General features: G+C 61.4%; 1 protein-coding gene and 2 non-coding genes across 6 annotated transcripts in view; all 3 read left to right on the forward strand.

The window, feature by feature from the left end:
- l(3)80Fj (lethal (3) 80Fj) overlaps positions 1 to 20,563 on the forward strand; it is a 40,927-nt gene that overhangs the window by 10,110 nt on the left and 10,254 nt on the right. For all 4 annotated transcript variants that reach the window (XM_037236958.1, XM_037236959.1, XM_037236957.1 and 1 more), the window contains 18 exons: positions 50 to 288; positions 654 to 753; positions 1,131 to 1,297; positions 1,824 to 1,933; positions 2,277 to 2,481; positions 2,728 to 2,858; positions 5,007 to 5,109; positions 5,702 to 5,896; positions 6,216 to 6,462; positions 6,815 to 7,051; positions 7,885 to 8,064; positions 8,807 to 8,955; positions 9,833 to 9,973; positions 10,483 to 10,678; positions 11,362 to 11,501; positions 14,446 to 14,594; positions 19,631 to 19,742; positions 20,338 to 20,553. In XM_037236958.1, the coding sequence (XP_037092853.1) occupies positions 50 to 288; positions 654 to 753; positions 1,131 to 1,297; positions 1,824 to 1,933; positions 2,277 to 2,481; positions 2,728 to 2,858; positions 5,007 to 5,109; positions 5,702 to 5,896; positions 6,216 to 6,462; positions 6,815 to 7,051; positions 7,885 to 8,064; positions 8,807 to 8,955; positions 9,833 to 9,973; positions 10,483 to 10,678; positions 11,362 to 11,501; positions 14,446 to 14,594; positions 19,631 to 19,742; positions 20,338 to 20,553 (3,017 nt within the window). The remainder of the gene's footprint in view (positions 1 to 49; positions 289 to 653; positions 754 to 1,130; positions 1,298 to 1,823; positions 1,934 to 2,276; positions 2,482 to 2,727; positions 2,859 to 5,006; positions 5,110 to 5,701; positions 5,897 to 6,215; positions 6,463 to 6,814; positions 7,052 to 7,884; positions 8,065 to 8,806; positions 8,956 to 9,832; positions 9,974 to 10,482; positions 10,679 to 11,361; positions 11,502 to 14,445; positions 14,595 to 19,630; positions 19,743 to 20,337; positions 20,554 to 20,563) is intronic.
- On the forward strand, positions 11,855 to 11,926 carry TRNAP-AGG (transfer RNA proline (anticodon AGG)). Its single transcript has one exon. It is a non-coding gene; the product is annotated as a tRNA-Pro (tRNA).
- Positions 17,248 to 17,319, forward strand: TRNAP-AGG (transfer RNA proline (anticodon AGG)). The gene has a single exon. It is a non-coding gene; the product is annotated as a tRNA-Pro (tRNA).

Below are 20,563 nucleotides of genomic sequence, written 5' to 3' on the forward strand. Positions count from 1 at the left end.
CGCGGCGCTGGTGTGCGCTGTACTGACCCGAGCGGCGCCCCTCGGCCAGCGGAGACCGTGGCGCACGTCACCCTCCGTCTGGCCGAGCCGCAGTGCGCCGTGGATGCCGGCTGGGAGGCAGAGCAGCCGGCCGAGGCCGCCTACTGGCGCGTGCTGCGCCTTCTGCACGATCGCTGCGCCGCCGCCGGCCGGCTGCGGGCGCCCGCCTTCGTCGTCTGTTTCCACCTGCTGCGGCACGTGCTGGAGACGGCCACCGACGACGAGGAGCTCATGCTGAAGGGCCTCAGGGTGGGTGCCGTATGGAGAGGGACGCCACGCGCGGGGCTGGCCGCAGCGCCGCCCGTTGCCCAGGTCGGCCAGCGGCTCCCTCTGGACAGACCGACGGTGGCGTTGCAGAGGTTTTAGCGACGGTCCGTGCGTGTTCACAGGTGGCGTGTAGGCCTTTTCTGGCGCGTGCCCACTGGGCTGCAGTTGGTCCTCTCAACCGCGTTTCTCAGAGCATTGTGAGCCTGCCATGTGCAGTCGTCTTCCACGTATCAGGCGCAGTGATGAACAGCGTCTTGTGGCATGCGTGTTTACTGTGACACTGCTGGCTCGGTGCGCTCAGAGCGTCAGCGCCTGCTGTCATCTGACCTCTTGCCGCGCCCGTCCAGCTGATCCAGATGCACGCCGAGCTGCGAGGCGACGGCGATCTCAGCGACCCGAGCCTGCTGCCGCGCCGGGCGCTCATCACGCTCGTGCTGCGCGTCATCGGTACGGCACGACTGCGGCCCGCCCGGCCACGCCGCCGGCCGAGAGAGCCACTCCGCTGACGGCTGGTGCGGTGCTCACCGCCCAATGCTGGATGGCTGCCATGTATGGTAGCGGTGGTTTGCTCTTGGCTAATGCCCCAGATGCCGGACGGTAGTCTGGCCGCGGGGTGAGACGCGTCCTGAACAACTGCACTGGGCTTCTTGCCATCGATTCGTGACATGTACTGGCGCGTGTGTGACATGTTTTTGGCAGAGGAGGCTGTTGGCGCGCTTGTTTTGTGACTGCCGGTGAGGACCAGCGCCGCGGCGTCCTCCGTCCGTCCTGCGCCCGTCCGGGATGGCGGGCGCCCGGTATGACCTGTCGTCGGGTCGCCGCAGGCGCCACGGCCGGCCGGGTGCAGCAGAAAGCGTGCGCCGCGCTGCTGGAGCTGGCCGCCTGCGCCTCTGGCGAGGAGGGCTGCGCCGTGGCCGGTCGGCCCGAGCTGCAGGCGCTGCTCGACGCTCTGCGCAGCCCGGTCGTCTCGGTTCGCGACGCCGCGCTGCGGGTGAGCAGACGGGCGAGGGCTCGCCGTCAGTGGAGGCGCTCCGGGGGCGGGACCTCCTGAGGACCCCCGCTAGGGGAGGTGCCCCGGGGTGGGGACCGCCTGAGGACACCTGTCAGGGAGGTGCTCCGGGGTGGGGACCGCCCAAAAGCTCACTTTCAGGGAGGTGCTCGGGGGGGGGGGGACGCCTGGGGGCTCGCCACCGGGCAGGGGAGATGCTCCGGGGGAAGGGTGTCTGAGGGCTCGCCACCAAGGGAGACGCTGGCGGTGAGGGGCTTGGTCTGGTCTGTAACGCGTGTGCTATGTTCCGGTCCCATCCACCGCCTGCTTTACACCTGGGCGCGGGTGCTGGGCTGCTGGTATTGTTTCGCTCGCTTGCCCGTAGTCTGCCTGACCGCGGACCGCCGTGTTAGTGGTCATCGGAATCAATGACAGTGGGTGAATCAACGCACTAAGTGTGTCGCTGCACGGACTATCGGCTATCGGCTCTGAAGCCAGACTCGATAGCGGCGCCCTCCGTCGCCGGCAGAGTCTGAACGTGCTGGCGGACGTGTTGGAGTCGCTGGAGGGCTCGGAGCTGCCGCACGTACTCGCCGAGAGGATCTTCCTCACCAAGTTTGACGACTCGGACGAGATCAGGTGGGCGGCGGATCTGCGGCGCGCCGCCTGTCTGTTCTCTGACAGGCGGCGCGCCGGACCGCGCCCTCATTGACAGGCCGTTTGTCTCGCTGCCGTCTGTTTGTTGTCTGACTCTGCGCCGCAGAGCGCCCCCCCCCCCCCCCCGTCTGGTGGTGGTCCATGTGTTGGTGTGCTGGTGACCACGCCGCGCGGAGCTGTCCCTCGAGCTGTTGTGTCTGTGGTTCGTGCGTGTTCATCGCGAGCTCTTGCGTGTACCCGCTGCCGGCGGGGAATGTGGAGATGCGAGCTGGCGCCGGCGTGTCAGCGCGCCACTGGCTGCTGACCGTGCTGTGGCCGCGCCCAGGTCGGCCGGTGACCAGCTGTGGGAACGTCTGTCGCTGACCGAGGAGGCGTGGCTGCTGGCGCCGCTGCTGGAGGACGCGGTGTACCCGGAAGAGTGTGTGCAGCGCGCGGCGGCCAGCGGACTGGCCAGCCTGCTGCAGGATCACGGTGCTCAAACGGCCACCGTGCTGCAGCAGCTGCTGACGCTGTACGACGACAAGCTGGAGGTGAGCGGCGCCGCCGGTCCTTCCTAGGCCCGCGGCCCGCTCGCGCCCGCGCTTCTTACGTGCGCGATTACTTACGCGGCAACATGTTTTGCCGCAGTGTTGGATTCCGCGGAGTTGACTCAATCTGTTGGTTGTATTTAAGGGGAGTAAGGTGATTTGATACACAAATCGTGGAATTCGTCGAACCCAGCCTGTTGTCCGTTGCGCGCTGGTCGGCGTGACGCGCCGTCTCCCTCTGCCGTCCAGATGACGCCGCCGGTGCTGGACCAGTTCGGCCGGGTGGTGCATGAGGCGCAGGACGTCTGGCGGCCGCGGCTGGGCGTGGCGCTGGCGCTGAAGGCCATCGGACCGTTCTGCCAGGACAAGCTGATCGCTCAGTGAGTCGGTCCCGCCGGCCATGACGGTGACGCTTTGCAAATGCCACTTAGAGATGGGGCCTGTTGGCCGCTGGTTAATTTGCCCCGATTGCGTGGCGCTTGCAAGCCACTTGCTCTGCTTTCACGTCATCTGTTCCTGCGAAGCCGTCTTTTCTGATGAGGTTACTCCTGGCTGCTGCAGGCTGTGCGTGTTCTCGATAACGGACTGTCATGCTATGTTTTCGTTTCGAATCGGTCGTCCGAGCTAACCTGACGTGTGACCGTCCCCTCGTCTGAGCTGACCTGAAGTGTGACCGTCCCCTCGTCTGAGCTGACCTGAAGTGTGACCGTCCCCTCGTCTGAGCGGACCTGAAGTGTGACTGTCCCTCGTCCGAGCTCGCCTGATGTGTGGCCGTCCCCTCTTCTGAGCTGACCTGAAGTGTGACCGTCCCCTCGTCTGAGCGGACCTGAAGTGTGACTGTCCCTCGTCCGAGCTCGCCTGATGTGTGACAGTCCCCTCGTCTGAGCTGACCTGACGTGTGACCGTCCCTCATCTGAGCTCAGCTGATGTGTGACCGTCCCCTCGTCCGAGCTCACCTGATGTATGACCGTCCTCTCGTCTGAGCTGACCTGAAGCGTGACTGTCCCTCATCCGAGCTGACCTGATGTGTGACCGTCCCCTCGTCTGAGCTGACCTGACGCGTGACCGCCCCCTCGTCTGAGCTGACCTGAAGTGTGACCGTCCCCTCGTCTGAGCTGACCTGAAGTGTGGCCGTCCCCTCGTCTGAGCGGACCTGAAGTGTGACTGTCCCTCGTCCGAGCTCGCCTGATGTGTGGCCGTCCCCTCGTCTGAGCTGACCTGACGTGTGACTGTCCCTCATCCGAGCTGACCTGATGTGTGACCGTCCCCTCGTCTGAGCCGACCTGAAGTGTGACCGTCCTCTCGTCTGAGCTGACCTGAAGTGTGACCGTCCCCTCGTCTGAGCGGACCGGAAGTGGGACTGTCCCTCATCCGAGCTCACCTGATGTGTGACCGTCCCCTCGTCTGAGCTGACCTGAAGTGTGACTGTCCCTCATCCGAGCTCACCTGATGTGTGACCGTCCCCTCGTCCGAGCTCACCTGATGTATGACCGTCCCCTTGTCTGAGCTGACCTGACGTGTGGCCGCCCTCTCGTCTGAGCTGACCTGACGTGTGACCGTCTTTTCATCCGAGCTGACCTGACGTGTGACCTTCCTCTCGTCTGAGCTGGCCTGATGTATGACCGTCCTCTCATCCGAGCTGACTTGATGTATCACCGTCCTCTCGTCTGAACTGACCTGACGTGTGACCGTCCTCTCGTCTGAGCTGACCTTATGTGTAACCGTCCCCTCGTCTGACCTGACCTGACGTGTGACCGCCCCCTCGTCTGAGCTGACCTGACGTGTGACCGTCCCCTCGTCTGAGCTGACCTGACGTGTGACCGTCCCTTCATCCGAGCTGATCTGATGTGTGACCGTCCCCTCGTCTGAGCTGACCTGGCGTATGACCGTCCCCTCGTCTGAACTGACCTAACGTATGACCGTCCTCTCGTCTGAGCTGACCAGAAGTGTAGCCGTCCTTTCGTCTGAACTGACTTGATCTATGACTGTCCTTCGTCTGAGCTGGCCTGATGTGTGACCTTCCTCTCGTCTGAGCTGACCTGATGTATGACCGTCCTCTCATCCGAGCTGACCTGATGTATGACCGTCCCCTCGTCTGAACTGAACTGATGTATGACCGTCCTCTCGTCTGAGCTGACCTGATGTGTGGCCGTCCCCTCGTCTGAACTGACCTGATCTATGACTGTCCCCCGTTCAAGCTGACCTGATGTGTGACCGTCCCCTCGTCTGAGCTGACCTGATGTATGACCGTCCTCTCGTCTGAGCTGACCTGAAGTGTTGTCGTCCCCTCGTCTGAGCGGACCTGATGTATGACCGTCCTTTCGTCTGAGCTGACCTGACGTGTGGCCGTCCCCTCGTCTGAGCTGACCTGACGTGTGACCGTCCCCTCGTCCTAGTTGGTCAGATGTGTGACCGTCCCCTCGTCTGAGCTGACCTGACGTGTGACCGTCCCCTCGTCCTAGCTGGTCAGATGTGTGACCGTCCCCTCGTCAGAGCTGACCTGACGTTTCGACATCCCCTCCGCGCAGGATCATGTCGTTCTTCGTGCCGACTGGTCTGGGGGACCGAGCCGCAGACGTCCGCAACGGCATGCTGTCGGCGGCGCTGACCTGCGTTGAAGCCAACGGAAAGGTGGGCGCGGCGCCGTGTCGTGTCACCGGGCGACGGGGCCGTCGGTCGGTCACGGCTCCCACCGGTGGCGAGTGGTCCGGTCACGGAGATCATGCGACGCATCTGTCAGTTGGGAATGATGATGTGGGCGCTCATTTGTGTTGCGCGCGTCGCTCGTATGCCAATCAGAAGTGGCGCTGTCAGCACTCGGCTGCGTTTTGCGATCACCTACTTCCCATGTGTACAATAAGTTGGCTATCTTTTGTTCGCGTGGCAATGCAAATATGTCTCGGCGGAACCATAATATCTGTCGATTCGTTATGTTTTCCTTTATGCTTGCAATGATGCAAGAATGCTATTTGCATTGTGGGAGCGCCTTGTTCGGCGGATCTGTGTACCGGCCCGTCTCCTCTCGCTGAGCGCCGTGTTCGGCGGATCTGTGTACCGGCTCGTCTCCTCTCGCTGAGCGCCGTGTTCGGCGGATCTGTGTACCGGCCCGTCTCCTCTCACTCTGAGCGCCGTGTTCGGCGGATCTGTGTACCGGCCTGTCTCCTCTCACTCTGAGCGCCGTGTTCGGCGGATCTGTGTACCGGCCCGTCTCCTCTCGCTCCAGGAGGCGGCCACCAGCCTGCTGCCCGTGTTCGACGAATTCCTGGACTCGGCGCCGGCCACGCAGAACTTCGACTCGGTCCGCCAGTCTGTCGTTATCCTCATGGGCTCACTGGCAAAGCATCTGAACAAGACCGACCCCAAGATCAAGCCTATCGTCACCAAGCTGATCCAGGCCCTGGACACGCCCTCCGAGCAGGTCAGGCCCCATCACCGGCTGATGATGCTATGGCATACCGCTAAATATTGGGACAGCTAAGTATACTGATGCAATCAGGTGGAGGCTCGTCGCACCGATGTCGCGGACCTAGTTCGCCTGCCAATCTGCCAGTCTCGGTGCTGGGGCGTCACGAAGGTGTCACCCCCCCAGAGTGCCGGCGTCCGGCGCTTGATGGCAGTCCGGCCTGCCCTGTCGCTCAGCGGCACAGCGACCTGCCTGGGAGCTCAGCAGCCAGCTCTCGGAGCTGCTGCCGGATCCGCTCGCCCTCGTCTGACGCCCGTGTCCCTGCCGTGCTCAGGTGCAGAACTCCGTGTCCTCGTGCCTGCCGGCGCTGGTGCCGGCCATCAAGGAGGACGTGCCGGCCATGGTGCGCCAGATGCTGTCCCGTCTGCTGGAGTCGGACAAGTTCTCGCAGCGGCGCGGCGCCGCCTACGGCATCGCCGGCCTCGTCAAGGGTCTCGGTATCCTGGCCCTGAAGCAGCTCGAGATCATGAACGTGCTCATCAATGCCATTCAGGACAAGAAGGACTTCAAAAAACGAGAGGGTGCGTGCTGCTTGATGTATTGGAGCATCATGCCATGTTCTAAATGCTCTTAAATATGAGCACGTGCATCGTTGTAAGGTTAGGTGCCCTTCACAACTGTGAGGTGTTGTAAGGTGAGTGTGTGGTATCGTATCCATGCGCCCCAAAGGACACCAGAATTTGATGTATTTTCGTGTTCAGGTGTATTTTGTACAAGTCACTCAGTGCGATGATCGGTCTGTTGTTGGGATTAATTGCCGCCAAGTGCGGGCAGCGGTGCCCTCCGCGCAGTGGCCCGGGTGCGCCGGCACACAGCGGCTGTGACCGCCGCCGTGCCTGACCGCCATCCCCCTGCCGCCACCTGTCTCGACAGGCGCCCTCTTTGCCTTCACCATGCTCTGCAACATGCTGGGCCGGCTGTTCGAGCCATACATCGTGCACGTGCTGCCCCACCTGCTGCTCTGCTACGGCGACTCCAACTTGTACGTGCGGGAGGCGACAGACGAGACGGCGCGTGCCGTCATGTCCAACCTGTCGGCGCACGGCGTCAAGCTGGTGCTGCCCTCGCTGCTGGCCGCGCTCGAGGAGGACTCGTGGCGCACGAAGGCCGGTAGGTGGCGCGCGCGGCAGAGCGCGGCGGCGAGGCGGCGCGCGCGCCGGCCGGTCCGCGTTGCCGACGGCGGAAACTGACCGCTGGGTGGTGTTGGTGTGGGTGGGAGGGTGGCTAACGCTCGTGTTGAGGCAGAATGGTGGGTGTCGATCGGTCTGTGGGTAAGCTGCACGTCTGGGAAACCAGAGGTGTGGGGTCCCATTCCCCGCGGTGCCCGCCTTTCCTGCCAGGGCAGTAGGCAGGTCACGCCATATAGCGTTGGAATGTGTCGTAAAGTCGCGATGACGACGAAGTGGACGGGTTTTTGTGCGGGATGGGTTGGTCGGTCTATTACTATCGCCTTTTGGCGGAGCACCTGTTAAAAAATATGAATGGATAAATATGCGTGCAATTTGAAAACTTGAATCGACAAAGATGCGTGCGCATGTTGTTAACGGGCCGTGACCCTGCGAAAAAACGCAGCAGCTATACATTTGCTTGTGTATGCGATTTTTTGTTACGTGAACGCTTTGAATCATCAAGCACTGATATAGGGCGTTGGCGTTGATGGAAGAAATGCTGCTATTTTCAGTACATCTGGCACGTATCTTGCCGCCTTGGGCCCAGCCGTCGGCTGTCGTTAGGCAGTGTGGAGTGCTCCGCGGCGGACCTCGCAGTCGTTAGGCAGTGTGGAGTGCTCCGCGGCGGACCTCGCAGTCAATCGTGAACACTTCAAGGCCGTTATTTTGACACATCTTCTGGGCTGTGTTGTCGGGTGTCGGGAGCCCGTGTTAGGTGCTGCCTACTCCGTCAGCCGGGCACCACCTCACCACCGACGCCGTCACTGTCGGCAGGCTCTGTGGAGCTACTGGGCTCGATGGCGTACTGCGCGCCCAAGCAGCTCTCGTCGTGCCTGCCCAGCATCGTGCCTCAGCTGATCGAGGTGCTGGGCGACTCGCACCAGCGCGTGCAGCGCGCCGGCGCCCAGGCGCTCAAGCAGATCGGCTCAGTCATCCGCAACCCCGAGATCCAGGGTAAGCGGCCGGACGCCGCTGGTGCGATGGACCGGGCTTCGCGGAGGGAATGTTATCTGCCATCGTGACACTGGTCTCAACCTTCCCGTAGAACTGTGTGTGACTTCGTCTTGCCTGATGTTACAGCTGCAGCGACATGGCAGGATGCTCATGTGGATCCCATTTGAAAAAACCTAGGGCAAATTTTATAAGGCCAGAGAACCATGATGTCGCAAAGTAGGTGCTGTTAATGGCCGTAGTTTAAAGTGGCTTCAAATGTGCATACAATTAATCATCTGTCAACCGATTGACAGAGTTGGTGGCGGGTGGAACATGCTGTTCCATTATTTGTGAGGTGTGTGTGAAAACACCCAACCGCTATGAGTGGCGTTTGGTCGGTTGGTGACAAGTGCCGCTCCAGTCCCGGCGGGGGTAAGTCCGGCGGCCGCTCACCCGTGCGGGTGCTGTCGGTGCTGCGCCGCCGGACCGTGCCCATGGCCGGGTGACCGGCGCTGGCAGAGCGGCGCCGGTGCCGGTGCTGTCGGTGCTGCGCCGCCGGGCCGTGCCCCCTGGCCGGGTGACCGGTGCTGACCGAGCGGCGCCGGTGCCGGTGCTGTCGGTGCTGCGCCGCCGGACCGTGCCCCCTGGCCGGGTGACCGGTGCTGACCGAGCGGCGCCGGTGCCGGTGCTGTCGGTGCTGCGCCGCCGGACCGTGCCCCTGGCCGGGTGACCGGTGCTGACCGAGCGGCGCCGATGCCGGCAGCGATCGTGCCGACGCTGCTGTCGGCGCTGCAGGACCCGGCCGGCCGCACCTCGTCGGCGCTCACCATTCTCATCGACACCAAGTTCGTGCACGTGATCGACGCGCCGTCGCTGGCGCTCATCATGCCGGTGGTGCAGCGAGCCTTCCAGGTACGGCCGCTGCTGTGGGCCCGCTGGTGTCTGGAGCGGCCGTGCCGCTCCGTGCAGGACTGCCGGGCCGTGGCCGACTCACCTCGGCTGCGTGACAGTCGGCGTCGATGTTTTGGTGCAGTAGTGGTACCGGTACGTTCGTATTGGCGTGGCTGCTAGATGTGTTGATAACGGAAATTGCAGCTCATGATGGCGACGTTGTCACACCTGTCATTGTGAAATAAAGGCAACGCGGTTGCTGCGATGTACATTGTTAAGTCACATGGCGTTAGCTGGTCTGTGGGTCTGTGCTGAGTGCCTCCATGTAATGGTTCCCTGCGGGGTGGAGTCAACGTGGATGCCTCGGTCTGAATGGTGTCCGGAAGTTCGGGTGGCCATAAGGGCCACGTGCGCCGAAAATGCCTATGATGGCCACGGCTCGGTGGCGTGTATTTAGGACACGCGCCCGATGTCCGCGTGCCATCGCTGCATGTGTGAGCCCTGGGCCCTGACGCCGCGCCCGCAGGACCGGTCGGTGACGTGTGTTTAGGACATGCGCCAGATGTCCGCGTGCCATCGCTGCATGTGTGAGCCCTGGGCTCTGACGCCGCGCCCGTAGGACCGGTCGGTGACGTGTATTTAGGACACGCGCCCGATGTCCGCGTGCCATCGCTGCATGTGTGAGCCCTGGGCCCTGACGCCGCGCCCGTAGGACCGGTCGGTGACGTGTGTTTAGGACATGCGCCAGATGTCCGCGTGCCATCGCCGCATGTGTGAGCCCTGGGCCCTGACGCCGCGCCCGTAGGACCGGTCGGTGACGTGTGTTTAGGACATGCGCCAGATGTCCGCGTGCCATCGCCGCATGTGTGAGCCCTGGGCCCTGACGCCGCGCCCGCAGGACCGGTCGACTGAGGTGCGCAAGATGGCCGCCCAAATCATCGGCAACATGTACTCGCTGACAGACCAGAAGGATCTGGCGCCGTACCTGCCCGGCATCATCCCCGGTCTCAAGTCGTCCCTGCTCGACCCCGTGCCGGAGGTGAGCCGGCCAGGCTGGCGTCGCAGTCACTGCCGCCGCCGCAGCCTAGTTGGGAGACTCGCTCGAAGTGTGCTCTGGTGGTGGACTCGTTGAAGAGAGCCTGACTGGAGCAATTCTGTCGAAGGCTGTTGTTAGAAGCGGACTGGTTGGCCGCAGACTTCTTTTGACGGTGTCCAGTGCCGCTATTGCTGCGTTCAGCAGTGTTTTGCGCTGACTGCACGGCCTGAGTGGCGCTACCGACCGGTCGACGCGTATGTGTGGCCAGCCTCTCCGAACCCCGGGTGTGATTTGTTTCCCCAGTGGGGCGATTGTAGGATGAAGAATCCCAACGGAACTTTGAAATCTTGCCGTTGTATTTCTCTGCCGCTCGTGACAGACCAGCGAGTGGCACGGGGTCAGTGACGTCTCCGGTAGCTGGCACAGCACGTGCTGCCTGCTGCGTCTGCCACCGTGTGCCCGTGTGCCACCGCGTGCCCGCACTAACGCCCGCCGCCGTGCGCGTGCCGCAGGTGCGCAGCAAGTCTGCGCGCGCGCTGGGCGCCATGGTGCGTGGCATCGGCGAGTCTTCGTTCGAGGACCTGCTGCCGTGGTTGATGCAGACGCTGACCTCTGAGCAGAGTTCGGTGGACCGCTCCGGCGCCGCCCAGGGACTCAGCGAGGTGGTCGGCGGCCTGGGCGTCCAGAAGCTGCACAAGCTGATGCCAGGTGCGCGGCGGTCCCCGGCGGTCCCCGGCGGCCCCCGGCGGTCCCCGGCGATCCCCAGCGGCCCCCGGCGGCCCCCGGCAGCCCCCGGCAGCCCCCGGCGATCCCCGGCGGTCCCCGGCGGTCCCCGGCGGTCCCCGGCGGCCCGCGTCCCCGGCGATCTCCGGCGGTCCCCGGCGGCCCCCGGCGGCCCCCGGCGGCCCCCGGCGGCCCCCGGCGGCCCCCGGCAGCCCCCGGTGATCCCCGGCGGCCCCCGGCGGCTCCCGGCGGCCCCCGGCGGCCCCCGGCGGCCCCCGGCGGCCCCCGGCAGCCCCCGGTGATCCCCGGCGGCTCCCGGCGGCCCCCGGCGGCCCCCGGCGGCCCCCGGCAGCCCCCGGCGGCCCCCGGCGGCTCCTAGCGGCCCCCGGCGACTCCCACCTCTCGTCGATTGGTGGCGGCTGGAGCGTCCGGGTTGCCATGATACCGCCGACCATCCGTTTTGGAGTTTGGATCCGTGTGGCCCTGAGAACCTGGCGCAGTGAGACTGAGTTATCGATTATGCAACAAGAACATAAAGTCCTTGGAGGTAGAACACTTGTCACACATTGTGTGTTAGCTCTGCTGAGTGTACCCAAAGTAAGTGTATGTTTTGTTTCTTGTCTTTGCCCTGCGCGCTGGGCTCTAAGCGCCGCTTGTCTTGCTTGCAGACATCATCGCGACGGCATCACGGACGGACATCGCGCCGCACGTCAAGGACGGCTACATAATGATGTTCATCTACATGCCGATGGTGTTCCAGTCAGAATTCACCCCGTACATCGGCCAGATCATCCCGTCCATCTTGAAGGTGAGGGACGGCCGGTGCCGGCGGACCGTGTCCGCCCGCGCCCGCTGCGGCCGGTGTCTGCTAGAGCGGTGTGTATGTCCGAGCATGCCAGACCCTGCTGCTGACGTTGTTTTGGGCTGTGCTGTACATGTTCAGTGTTTGGTTGGGTTGATACAGAGACGTTCATTGCTGGTTGTTCACTGCGTGGGGGTAAGTCGGGGCAGCCTTGGGTACATTGCGGCTGTTACTGCGCAGTGAATGGTCGGCTTAACGGGCGCGGAGCTGACCACGCCGCCGCCTCCGGCCAGCGACGTCACCGGCGAAGTGAAAGCGGGCGACTGGCTCCGATGTGATGGGTGATGAATGTGCGCGTCGGCTCGTTGGTCTAGGGGTATGATTCTCGCTTAGGGTGCGAGAGGTCCCGGGTTCAAATCCCGGACGAGCCCAGTTATTGTTGCTGAATTGCCCGATCGGATGTGCCACGTTGCATTACAGTATAGCTTGGTGTCTGGGAGGTTCCACGACCAGACCCCGAACGAGCCCGGGAAGGTGGACGTGATTGATGTAGACAGATGCGTCATCGGTAGCAAGACTGGTGATTCGTGTGGCGCAGTAGGGTTGTTAACGCGGTTATAAAATAAGGTTGCTTCCGTGGTGCATAATGTTGTGTCAAGAATAAAGACAAATTTAAAGCACACCTTGGCTGAAGGTTTTGAGTTTGTGTTTGTGTGGGAGTCGCGTGCGATGACCGACGACGACGAATTGCGCACGACCTTGGTGTTCACGATTGTTATTCTCTAGGATCCGTGCGAGTTGTAAACATGTGCCGTCTTTTCCGGAGAAGCATGTCGTATGCATGGCCGTTGACGAGGCAAGATATCGAATGCGAAATTGAAAGTCTAAAGCTAGCAGTTAATATTTGTCAGCCAAAACTGCCCGTCACGCTGGCATTACCGCGCTGGAATGGCGGGGCGGTGGAATTTATTGTGAGGACGTCTGCTATCGACGGGGAGGCTCGCATTCACGCGCCGGTGACCGCAGCCGGCGGCCTCAGCGCTTGGTCTCATTTGTTACCGAACGGTATCATATCCTGTTGTCAGCCATTTCAGCTAGGTTTAACGCCGGCCTGTTACAATCCGGTAGAGTTGGCAGACCCGGCCCGCTCCCCTGACCTCCACCCGTTCGCAGTGTAACCCATCCCGACATAATTGGCAGACCCGGCTCGCTCCCCTGACCTCCACCCGTTCGCAGTGTAACCCATCCCCGACAGAATTGGCAGACCCGGCCCGCTCCCCTGACCTCCACCCGTTCGCAGTGTAACCCATCCCGACATAATTGGCAGACCCGGCCCGCTCCCCTGACCTCCACCCGTTCGCAGTGTAACCCATCCCGACATAATTGGCAGACCCGGCTCGCTCCCCTGACCTCCACCCGTTCGCAGTGTAACCCATCCCGACAGAATTGGCAGACCCGGCCCGCTCCCCTGACCTCCACCCGTTCGCAGTGTAACCCATCCCCGCCAGAATTGGCAGACCCGGCCCGCTCCCCTGACCTCCACCCGTTCGCAGTGTAACCCATCCCGACATAATTGGCAGACCCGGCCCGCTCCCCTGACCTCCACCCGTTCGCAGTGTAACCCATCCCCGACAGAATTGGCAGACCCGGCCCGCTCCCCTGACCTCCACCCGTTCGCAGTGTAACCCATCCCCGACAGAATTGGCAGACCTGGCCCGCTCCCCTGACCTCCACCCGTTCGCAGTGTAACCCATCCCCGACAGAATTGGCAGACCCGGCCCGCTCCCCTGACCTCCACCCGTTCGCAGTGTAACCCATCCCGACAGAATTGGCAGACCCGGCCCGCTCCCCTGACCTCCACCCGTTCGCAGTGTAACCCATCCCCGACAGAATTGGCAGACCCGGCCCGCTCCCCTGACCTCCACCCGTTCGCAGTGTAACCCATCCCGACAGAATTGGCAGACCCGGCCCGCTCCCCTGACCTCCACCCGTTCGCAGTGTAACCCATCCCCGACAGAATTGGCAGACCCGGCCCGCTCCCCTGACCTCCACCCGTTCGCAGTGTAACCCATCCCGACATAATTGGCAGGACCCGGCCCGCTCCCCTGACCTCCACCCGTTCGCAGTGTAACCCATCCCCGACAGAATTGGCAGACCCGGCCCGCTCCCCTGACCTCCACCCGTTCGCAGTGTAACCCATCCCCGACAGAATTGGCAGACCCGGCCCGCTCCCCTGACCTCCACCCGTTCGGAGTGTAACCCATCTCGACAGAACTGCCTGTGCGCGTGACCGGACGTGGAATACGCCAATGCGACTGCTCCATGATAGATCAATGCATTGTGAGGTGCACAGTAAAATGTCAACATGTGATAACTATTCATCCCTAATCTGGCTTGTCAGGCAAACTCCGTTACACATTGGCCATGATATGACATAGTCTGGCAAGGTATAGTGTTCCAGTTCGTACCGTCTGACAATTACTCTGTATCTGACGTAGCTCAGGGCCGGTACAAGACGTGCGGCGAACAGTTCACGGGCACCTTTGCCGCTGTTTTATCTGGTGTCCGAACATTATCTCATAATCCTCGTGCATGGGGACTGTCACCCGAGCGTTGGTATTCAAGTGGGAACGGCGGGCAGTATATGGTACACAATGCTGTATTCAAGTGAGAACGGGGGGCAGCATATGGTACACAATGCTGTATTCAAGTGGGAACGGCGGGCAGCATATGGTACACAATGCTGTATGTTGTACGTGTGGGCTGTTGGCCTGACTTGTGGGATGAGGTAGTTGATCTGATAATGATCTGCTTGGTGAGGTGGCTGTCCTAATGGTGACCTGTGTGGTGAGATGGCAGTCCGGTTGGTGACCTGTGCGGTGAGGCGGCTGTCCTGATGGCGACCTGTGCGGTCAGGCGACTGTCGTGATGGTGACCTGCGCGCCCACAGGCGCTGGCGGACGAGACTGAGTTTGTGCGCGAGACGGCACTGAAGGCGGGCCAGCGGATTGTGAACGTGTACGCCGACACCGCCGTACAGCTGCTGCTGCCAGAGCTCGAGCTGGGCCTATTCGACGACAACTGGCGCATCCGGTTCAGGTCAGGACCGCCGACACGGGCCAGAGTGACCGGCGGCGACACGGGCCAGGGTGATCGGCGGTGACACGGGCCAGAGTGACCGGCGGTGACACGGGCCAGAGTGACCGGCGGTGACACGGGCCAGAGTGACCGGCGGTGACACGGGCCAGAGTGACCGGCGGCGACACGGGCCAGAGTGACCGGCGGCGACACGGGGAGAGCGGCAGGTGTTGACACGAGAGAGCGACAGATGATGACACGGAGAGAGCGACAAGTTGTGGCACGAAGAGAGCGACACGTGATGACACGGGGAGAGCGACAGGTGGCGGCATAGGAGAGCGACAGGTGGTGACACGGGGAGAACGACAGGTGGTGACGCGGGAGAGCGATAGGTGGTGACACGGGGGGAGCGACGGATGTATCCCGGGAAAGTGACGGGGCTGGTGTCCCGGGGAGGGACGGGTGATGTTGTTGACAGGGGCGGCCTATTTTCTGGGTGGAGACAGGTCAAGCCCGGAGAGGACGGTTCACATCATTGGCACGGATCCGTGTCTAGAAACCTTTGAATCTAGAAGGGAGCACAACGTGTGCAATTCTGTTGAGAGAAGGAAGCTGATGCATGATTGGCCGTACCGTCAGGGCGGTATGTCCAATGTGATGTGGCGCAGGCAACGGACGTGGGCTCCGTGGCTTTGTTGCTGGCTGGTCTTGCAAACTGAGTCACGCTGCACCATGATCAAACTGGGTCACACCGCACCAAACTGGATCATGCTGCACCAAACTGGGTCACGCTGCACCAAACCGGGTCACGCTGCACCATGGTCAGACGTTTTGCTGGTTACGTGCACTCGTGGCGCGCCGGTTTTCCTTTGGGCATTGCATAAGGGCATTGACGACAAATGAGTTGCCTCTTTGAGGTCGATTACCATATGCACTGGATTTTCCCAACAAAAAAGTTTTATCGATTTCATTACAGAAGCATAATGATGGCAATGTTCAAAAGTTGCCGTGTTATGGGAGGGATTTTATTGTTACGGCTACTCTGCGTGATCCGGCTTTTGCCAGAGGACGTTGTTCTTGTCTCGGTACAGTCTGAATGACCGGATCGCCCTGACCTGGCTGCCGGAGGACGGCCCGTCGAGGCTCGCGTGGCTCATCTCAGACACCGGGACAGTTCGTGGTCTGTACTCTCTGGCTCGGCTCAGCACGGCCAGTCTGTATATCACCGTGGTAACGGGAACTCTTAAGCCCCTCAGGGAGAGAGCTTTGGTCTGCACCATCCGACCCATCTCGGAGCAGTCGAGACTATCACCACATTGTGGCACGTCCAAAAGTGGTGGTGGCGGTCTGAACCCTCTGCCATACCCCAGAACAGTATGAACACTTTCAGCACCCGGGCCTCTCTTGGAACAGTCGAGGTGCTCTTTACAAACACTCATATCTGCCTTAAACAGCCGTAAGAGCAATGTAAACTCCTTGGCCGGTGTTCGAGCTGCTGTCGCAGTCTGTACGCTCCGATCTGTCGTAGTAATTGAAAAGAGATGTGGCCGTGATTCGGCAGCCTGAACGCCCTGGCCTGTCTGAGGACGGACGTGACAGTGACCATATGGCCCGTTTCAGGTCATTCATGGCAGTGAATGTCCTGGTCGGTCTCAGTTCAGTTGCGATGGCCCAAACTCCGTGGCTTGCAGCGGATGGGCCGCGCAGTGTGATCGGCCTGGCGTTCTGCAGAGTGTGTCACGCTGAACTCGCCGAACTCTCAGAGAGTCGTCACGACCAGAGCCTCTCCGGCGCAGTGAAGCGGACGCGGCCGCGTTCTTCTGTCTGTATTATAGTGACAGTTGCGAGAGAGTTATGGTGCGGTATTCTGGGCAGCACTTTCAATAAGTGCAGTTGGTCCGGGCCGGAGGGTGAGAGGCTTATCCACTCCGGTTGATATCCTGCATTAGTGTCAATCGCGCTGCCCCAGATGATACGCCTCTGATCTACTGCCTCCCCCACCCCAGCCCTACGCCGTTAAACTGCCTCCCCCACCCCAGCCCTACGCCGTTAAATTGCTTCCCCCACCCAGCCCTATGCCTTTAAACTGCCTCCCCCACCCCAGCACTACGCCGTTAAACTGCCTCCCCCACCCCAGCCCTACGCCGTCGGGGATGGTGGAGCGACCTGTATATTGTTATCAGCTGAGCTTTGTGGTAACGGGATGGCAGGCAGTGGTCGGTGGCCGCCCTGAGCAGCCGTCTGACCGGACCTCAGGCCGACTCGACCCGGAGACCCGTCCCTGCTGTCGCTCCCGGCCGCCGCCCTTTCGGAAGCCGCCCGTCGTTCTGTCAGGCCCGACCGCCCTGTCGGGCTCGGCCATCGTCTTGTCGCTCCCGGCCGTCATTCCGTCGGGCCCGCTCGCCGCGCTGTTGGGACCGGCCCCGTCTTGCCGTGCCCGGCTGCCGTCCTGTCGGGCCCGCTCGCCGCGCTGTCGGGCCCGGACGCCCGGAGCGGGCCCAGGCCGTGACCACCGCCCAGACGAGCGCGGCCGGCACTGAAAGGCCGTCATAACGGGCTCACAGCTGGCCACGCTGTCGCCGGCCCGCCGGCCGACCGACCTGTCGCTGACGTCATTGATATGGTGAAAGCTGACGGCCCGCTCCGCGCGGATGGATAATGGTTAGAGTGCAGTGGCTCGTTGGTCTAGGGGTATGATTCTCGCTTAGGGTGCGAGAGGTCCCGGGTTCAAATCCCGGACGAGCCCAGTTATTGTTGCTCGTGGATCTGGGATTCATGCTGAGAAGGAAAGGTTGCTCATCAAGTGGGGTAAGGGTCCCGGGTTCGAATCCCGGATGTGTCTCGCTTTTGTATGGTTGCCATTCAATGGCACGAAATTGTGTGGGTGTTGGAGGTCCCGGCTGTGAGTCATGGAGGACCTGGCTCGCTTGTTTGGGCTTGCTTGGCTTGCTCACTATGGATTATGGCTGGCTGATGTGGACGCCTCACGCGCAGTTCGGCTCGTCGGCTCACGGAGCTGTCGAGGCCGGTACGTAAACCCTTACCATCAGATTGCAGCACCGCCGCGTGCACCTCATTGTCCCCAGCCACGGCCAGCGAGTCGCGAGACTGTGCGGTCCACAGTCGCGCGGTTTATTTGGTACCGCCATTTGTGACATCACCTCCGCCAGCTGGGCTTGGTATGCGTAGTACAGATCAACCTCAGAACTCTAGGTGGCGCTTCTGCTGTTTTCTTTGGGACAAAGTGAGGCCGCTGATACCAAATCAATTATTGTATGGACATCATGTTCACTTTTCGCTACCACGACCACAAATTTTGAAACCGTATTGTCTCTTACGGCAGTGTTGTTGTACACGCTGCAGACTACACGTAGTCTTATTAGCGTGTGGGCATTATCCATTCCTCCCTATCATCTCCAGGCTCTAACCGTGCAGCGCAACAACGTGTAGTCCCGGTGAACGGTACCCGCTATGTGATATGTTTTCATGTACAACGGTTAAAATAGAGAACTTAACACCTAGGTGACCTGGAATATTTTCAAAAGCTATCCGCGCGCCCTATTTAGAAATTTGATGATTTTTTGCCTGATATATGTGTACACGCATCCACCAGCACGCGTGTTGACCCTAAGGAGTCGTTTCACGACAAAAAAGCGGCTTTCAGTGCACCCTGTTGGGTGGCCCGGCAGTCCTGTCGAGATAGGTATTTTGTGAATACAAATGGTGCGCCAGGCAGGGCGTCACTGGTTTCTGGTGGTCGCTGGTTGCAAATATGCGGAATGCCTGCTCGTTAGCTGTAAGAAGCATATTCGCATTAGTGTGGGCTCGTGATAAATTGCTCGGTACTTAGGTCCGCAGATTATGATTGATGTTCCTCGGCGTTGTTTTTTGTGCGTTCGGTTTCCAGGACAAATGCTCCTTTTCTACGGAGAGATAACGGGATTCTTTATGACGAACCACTCACACAGATGGCCGCATTACTCGGGTAGTGATAAATCTCGGAGTCGTCGGGGAAAGGAAGAATGCCGCATCTGGACTTGTTTTGCCAAGACCCTCTGCAATTAAAGGGCGGAGCTAGTTGCCTTTGTGCAAGTCGCTCGGATGTTCTGGGGTCACCTCGAAGGTGTGAAGGTGTGAAGGTATAAAGCAAGCATCCCAGTTTGATTCAACCTCTGGTGAAAAGCCAGTCAAAACTCCAAAGGCCACCTTATTATAGAGCATGGTCACCAACACACGCGCGTCGACGGGTAACCATCGGAAGGAGGAGGCGTTTGGAGGGCCGTCACCGCTCAGTTCGCTGCAATGCGCTGTGACCAGGCTTTGTCCCTGGGATTGAGATACGTGGTGGTATCTTGTGGAGGAACCTTAAGGTGTCTGAATTGGGCTTTATTGTAATGAAATGAATGTCTGACTTTCCGAAATGCCGCCTTAACGTAACTGTTTACAAAACCCATTTGGCCACGGTCTGGTGAACACGAATGTCGACTGAGTATGGGTGACATAAAAGTATTGCTCAACAACCGAACAAAGAAAGAAATCATTTGCTCGCGGTGACTTGAAATCCGGCTGAAGCATTATCGACAAATCTTTGTCAAAAATGTGCGTCCTTAGGACGGATTGAAGGAGATAGGCATCGCTATCCTGAATGGGACAGACATGATGTAGTTACGGCCATGGACATATATCTTAACACGTGAAACATGGCACGTTTAACGTCCAGTGTCAAGCCGTCCCCAGATTCCTCTCATTTCATTCATTGTTTCATGACACTCTGTGTCGGCCATTTGCTTGATGTGACCAAATGAGCACAGGGTGCAGTTTTCGTCCTTGACTTGAGGCACAGTATTGCCCGTAACACAAATATTAATCATCTGTTCCAGCCCTGCCTTCTGGGGGACTGGTGTCTCAGTCCTACGGATCTAGACTTCTGACCCCGACAACTTTGCTGGATGACTTACCATACCCAATGTCAGCTGTGATGCATACTTGCGCGTGGCGCGGTGTACCTCGCCACCGTCGGTGGCCCCGCGTGACGTGCCCTTTCACCCCGTGCGCAGCTCGATCCAGCTGCTGGGTGACCTGCTCTACCGGATATCGGGCGTGTCCGGCAAGATGAGCACGGAGACGGCCGGCGACGACGACAACTTCGGCACCGAGCACAGCCAGCAGGTGGGCGCCGCCGGCCGGGGTGGCTCGGGGCGGCACGTGTGGCCGGTCCCCGGTGTGCGCGGACCGGGCCGCGGGCGTGGGCGGTCACCGTCACCGGCGCATCTGCCTGCCCCGAGGCCGTCGGGCCGCGGCTTGCTCCCGCCCCGACAGCCGATCACCGTCGACCATTGTCTTTCGCCGACCACTGCCGGGGCCGCTGTCTGGGAGCCGGGCCCGTGCGCGGTGCCGGGCGCCGGTCTCACCTGGCGCCTGGTGTCGGCGGCGCTGACGTGTGTGCTCTGAGCTCGCGGGCAGCTGACCGGCGCAGCTGACAGCGCCGCGGCGCCGCCCGGGCCGAGCGCGTGGTGCGGACAGCTGACTCGTCTGCTCCCTAGTGCGCCTCTGCCACCGCCACGGTCGCCAGACGGCTGACTCGTCCGCCCCCCCAGTGCGCCTCTGCCACCGCCACGGTCGCCAGACGGCTGACTCGTCTGCTCCCCAGTGCGCCTCTGCCACCGCCACGGTCGCCAGACGGCTGACTCGTCTGCTCCCCAGTGCGCCTCTGCCACCGCCACGGTCGCCAGACGGCTGACGGCGCGTATCTCTCCGCCGGCAGTCGATCATCCACATCTTGGGCGTGGAACGGCGCAACCGGGTGCTCTCCGGCCTGTACATGGGCCGCTCGGACGTGGCGCTGATGGTGCGCCAGATCTCGCTACACGTCTGGAAGATCGTGGTTCCCAACACGCCGCGCACGCTGCGTGAGATCCTGCCCACGCTGTTCACCCTGCTGCTCGGACACCTGGCCAGCACCAGCCACGACAAGCGCCAGGTGACGTCGC

Source organism: Pollicipes pollicipes, unplaced genomic scaffold, assembly GCF_011947565.3.
Source record: "Pollicipes pollicipes isolate AB1234 unplaced genomic scaffold, Ppol_2.1 Scaffold_7261;HRSCAF=8764_pilon_pilon_pilon, whole genome shotgun sequence".
In the NCBI taxonomy this organism is placed as follows: domain Eukaryota; kingdom Metazoa; phylum Arthropoda; class Thecostraca; order Pollicipedomorpha; family Pollicipedidae; genus Pollicipes; species Pollicipes pollicipes.